The 5,267-nt window shown below is 41.9% G+C and overlaps 1 protein-coding gene across 1 annotated transcript in view; it reads right to left on the reverse strand.

The window, feature by feature from the left end:
- PTH2R (parathyroid hormone 2 receptor) overlaps nucleotides 1-5,267 on the reverse strand; it is a 64,542-nt gene that overhangs the window by 56,347 nt on the left and 2,928 nt on the right. Inside the window, exon 3 of the mRNA XM_006029144.3 lies at nucleotides 4,033-4,135. Coding sequence (XP_006029206.1) covers nucleotides 4,033-4,135 — 103 coding nt within the window. The remainder of the gene's footprint in view (nucleotides 1-4,032; nucleotides 4,136-5,267) is intronic.

Genomic DNA, 5,267 nt, shown 5'->3' on the forward strand with positions numbered 1-5,267 from the left:
TGGACATTAGGAAGAACTTCTTCACAGTTCGAGTGGCCAGGGTCTGGAACGGGCTCCCAAGGGAGGTGGTGCTCTCCCCTACCCTGGGGGTCTTCAAGAGGAGGTTAGATGGGTATCTAGCTGGGGTCATCTAGACCCAGAACTCTTTCCTGCTTATGCAGGGGGTTGGACTCGATGATCTATTGAGGTCCCTTCCGACCCTAACGTCTATGAATCTATGAATTATTTTCTCAGATCAGTTTTACATTGATTTAAATGGAGGTACTTTATATTCTTAAGATTGAAAAATGAATCAGGTCCAGTGTGGGAAAGCTACCAGATGTCACCTTGAAAGCCCAGATTATTTCTCCATCACCTAGCTAGCCTATTATTTACCCAGTTAGAAATAAAAGACATTCAGCAGGTCAGAACACAGACTCAATAAACTTCCTGCAAAGAAAATAGAAATTTTTCTATTAATGAAACATCAATCAACTCAGTCACTTTTCATTCTATGTCTGAAGGCCATATTCTCCATGTAAGCATACCGAATTAGATTTGGCTGCTTAAAGGTGTTGGCTTTTGAATAAGTAAAATTCAGTCATCTTTTGATCCAGTAATTTGTGTCTGGTTAAATGTTATTTCAATCATTATATGTTTAATCCATTTAGAATAACACTTGCTGAGACTTCAGTTATAAGGTTAGACTTGAAAGGATCATTTATTATTTCAGGTCAATTATAGCTTGTTACTACTACCAAAACCAACTCAATGAAATCCAAACATTAAGACTTCTTAATATTTTTTGGTAACTTCCTTGCTGTCTGGCTGCAGAACCAGGCTAATTTGTTATAGTAATGTAAATCTGAAGAAACACCAGTGACTTGAATGGAGCTTATTCTGAATTTACACTGCTTTATAGAAATCATCCATATTTAGGACAGCACCCAATTTTAAGTATGTACTTAAGAACATGCCAAAATTCTGTCTTGAATAGACGTTTATGGAATTATGTGCTTAAGCACTGTCCAGAATCAAGGGATAGCTGAGATGAAATCCTAGCTCACAATATCTATACTCCTCTGTCATTTGGGAGAAAGGTTTGTGTGTTAACTCCCACAAGCTAAGCCATTGGACCTTTCCTACATTTTAACTGGAGCTATCTCACTGAACACAGGCTTCAACAAGTGGGTCATTCATCCCAAACTGGATCATGCATAAGTAGCTTAGATTAATTTTTTGGCATAGGAGACAAATAGATTATTTCCTATGTAAGATTAACTGACAAATGATTTGTTCATCGTTCTCTCTACATGAACACCATTAATTTTCTCTCCCAAATCTTTGCACAAGCCTGGAAAATATCAGTTATTTGGATCTTTTTTTAAGCTGTGACATTCAGATAAAAAAGTGGAGTAGGAGTAAAACCGTAGCTTTCTTCTTACTCATTTTTCCTTATTTATTTTTAAACACGATTCCTATTATTAGAGATATTATGATGAATATTTGCCTCAGACAGTATTATTTATTGGAGACATTGTTATTATGGTTAGTATTAGAAGTTATTCCTGACAGTAAAAATATATACATATGGTATGCATGTCTTCTTACTTAGATAAGAATAAATGAAGATAAATCAAAACCTGGTTTCACTGATTCTCTTTAATCCAAACCTCCTTCTCCTTCAAGTCTTGGTCTTTCATATCAATTTCTTTCCCCATAATTCTCAAGTGCATATCTACATTTATGAGTTTTTTCATATAAACGGTAGGTTGCAATTAATGAACATATTTAAAATTAGCCTGCACCAGTGGTGCCTAAAGCAACTGGCCCTCTAAAACAGGGGCAGGCGAACTGTGATAGCACAAGGCTGGGGTTGCCATGGAGACTGGCCCCAGACATGCAGGCAGGGGCTGCTGGGAAATGGAGTCCAGCTGCCAGCTAGATCCACAGTTTTGCCCACCCCTGCTCCAAAAGCTACACCTGGAGCATGGAGCCATGCCATCTGTGCAGGAATTTGGCGGCAGCATTAATTGCTATGATTCCCAGTACTGCAGCAGCCAGTACTCTGCCCATTTTCAAATTTCTGGTCCTGCAGGCCAAATGATGCAGCTCCACACTCTGGATCTGCCCTGTGGGGCTCTCCATGATGCCAAAAATTTGGTGGAGTGGCCACAGCTTGCCCTGCCACCAAATTTCCAGACCCTTGGGGAGCCCTGCAGGCCAGGTGACACAGAGCTGTATTTTGGTCCCCCCAGGCCTATACAATTCACTGTTGCATACCCTATACTATAGAAATTGGGCAAGGTGGTAGATTAAATCAACTAGCAAACCTTTTCCATTGTTTAAATTCTATAAATCAGTTTTTTATTTAGCATAGCTAACACTTATAATAGGAACTACCTCTGAGAAAAGAGGACTAGGAAAACTAGAATTCAAGTTCTGACCCTCCTCTATGGGACTCTGTAATGAATGAAGAACTTGTGAAATGGTGACAGCACAAGAGGTGGGCTAATTACCCAGTGGGCCACACCTGCCTAGAGCTTTGACTGGCAGGCATAACCCAGTTAATGACTCCAGCTGCCCCCTGTCAGGGTCTCCTGATTGATTCTTGGGAGAGCGGTCTACCTATTTAGTTCCAGCTGCGGCAACAGACTCCAGGCCAACAAACATCTCCGGCTGAAGGTCTACCCTGGCAAGCCTCTGTAATCTAGTTCTCCTGATCCTGTTCGCTCTATTCCTGAACTCTGGCTTCTGGATTTTCTCTTGGATTCGGTAATTTGGCTTCTGACTCCTGACCTTTGCCTGGGCTTGTGATTTGGATCTTACCCCTATATTTTTGCTGGATCTAGTAACTTGCTATCTGTTTCCCTGGGTTTGGCCTGTTTTGAATTCTGCCCTGGGGTTTCCCCTTAGATCTGGTAACTTGGCATCTGATTTGGCCCTTGTTTTAGACTATCCCTTGCTTCTTTCCTCCCCCAGGGGCCTAACCATTAGGTTGGATAGCCTACAACCTGGTTCATTACATAAGGGAAAATTTAAGAACAACTTATAAATTTACTTTAAAAATTCTTATTTGGTTTATCTTAATCAACACTTACGTAACTTCAACAACCACCTAACACTCTGGATAAAGGAAGTCTTCGTTAAAGATTCACTCATATCAACCTTGCAACTAAGGGTCTACCTACATTGCAGTCATTCCTGTGACAGCTTGTAAGACATACATGAATTAACTTAAACTAGTTAGCTTGGCAGCTGCTAGAAATCTAGCCAGAGTAGTATAGAGCTCATCCTGGATTACAAAACTCGCCCAAGAATCAAGAATATATATTCAGGTGGCTAATCTGAGCAATATGGTTAGTCTGAGCAATATACCTAAACTGAGCTAGCTAGCCTCAAGCTGTCAATACCACAATACAGTCACAGCAGAGATTGCAATGTAGACGTAACTTAAGTTATTCCTCACCATAAGCCCGCCTGGGGTTTTCCACTGTTATGCAGCAAAACCAGGGAAGATCAAACTGGCCACTTATGATATTTCTAAGTTAAAAACAAAAGGGAAAATATCACTTGCATCTTCCAAACTTTAAAAGAAAAAGAAAGAATAAAAAAAATAAAGATACAGATTTCTAAAAAATCCTTTACAGCTCACCTTTTAAAAGCCTGACTCCAAAGCAGTGAGAAATAAGGCCACATCAAATTACGAAAGGAATGTAGACTCTCTTGCACATTGATGAATTCAAGTGATGGACCCCACTAGCTAAAGAAACCATAAAGGACTTGAAGCACTAGATCACTTTAAAGTATAAGTCAAGGTACAAACTTTTTTTGTTTAAAATAATAAATTGGAAGAGGAAAAAGAAGTAATGAAGGTCAAGTATAGGCATATTTCAGACACTCTCACTTGATTTGGTTCCAAAACAAAAGCTGAATAAGAAAAATGGGATCTCCACATTGATGCCTTTAGTTTTGTGACAGTTGAAGGATTTGACGCCCTATTAAAACAGCTTGGGAAGAAAGAAAAATAAGCTAGTTCCTTAGATACTTCACCTCCTCCTTGTAGCTGGGTGGTGATATTCAGTTTACATTGAACTTTGGCTTCCAGGAGAAGATAAATTTGCTCTTCCATGGTAATGGTGCCATCAGAATCAACCTGATAAATAAAAGCCCAAAGAGAAAATATTAGTGAGGAGGGGCATTGTTATAAGTGTTTCATAGTTTATTTTAACAGGAGTTTTCTTTGAGAGAATTAATGACTAAAAAATCAGCACTTGGAAGCAATCGAACTTAAACAGTAAAGAATTCAGTACGGCTATAAGTTGAGTTTATCCTAAGAACTGATGCTCAGAAAGTCACGTTAAACCACCCACTATGCTCTTTACCTGTCACATAACCAAATCTAATTTCACTTGTATCACTTCATACTTCAGAAGGTCTGGGCCTGTACTGGGCCTGGCCTCTCCGTCCCCCCTTCAATTGTGTCATTTTTGCTGCTTTTTTGGTTAGCAAAAAACAATGTTCCATTTGGCTCAAGCATAATGTGCAATCCCCAGACAGAGTAGTCAGCACTTGAATTTAAAAGCTGTTAAGTGGGAATTGATAAACCAACTTCCCAAGGCTAAATTCTGAAGGTGACTGGAAGTGCAGAAGCCAGCACAAGGTATTCAACCTGCTGCAGAACTAGTAGTGTTAGTAAGGATGTCCCATTGTTAATGATCAGCAGGGATTCTAGTTTTCTGATTAAAAATTGCAATTTCTCTGATTAAAAACCCAAAATCCCTTATAAAAATTAAAGGCCCCCGCATTCCCCCCCCAGTCTCAACAGCCCTCCTGATGCCCCTCACAATAGCCTCCCAGACACAGACACGCAGGCACAGACATGCAGGCACAGACACTGACACGCACCCCAGTTTGTGTGGGGGGAAGGGGCGAGGCGGGGTGGGGCAGGGGAAAGAGAAGGTGCTGGGGGATAGATCAAGAACAGGGGAAGTATGCCCCTGTGCCCACTCCCAGGAGCAGGGCCAGGGGGCAAGGGCAGGGGTGCCCCTCTGTGGGGGAGCTTTGCAGGCAAGCGATGTGGGGCACAGTGTGGTGGTGCCCACCATATGCGGGCTGCACACTGCCGCCTGGCCACCTGCCCGGGGGAGGGGGAAAGGGAGGCTGGCATGTGGCCGGAGCACAGCTCCATGGCCGACTCTGCAGCCACAGCGAAGGATGGGGGCGCAGAGGCGGGGGCTTGCACGCAGCGGCTGCTACTGCTTACCTGGAGGGCTGTGATGGCGGTG

The sequence above is a fragment of the Alligator sinensis genome, unplaced genomic scaffold (genome assembly GCF_000455745.1).
Source record: "Alligator sinensis unplaced genomic scaffold, ASM45574v1 scaffold699_1, whole genome shotgun sequence".
In the NCBI taxonomy this organism is placed as follows: domain Eukaryota; kingdom Metazoa; phylum Chordata; order Crocodylia; family Alligatoridae; genus Alligator; species Alligator sinensis.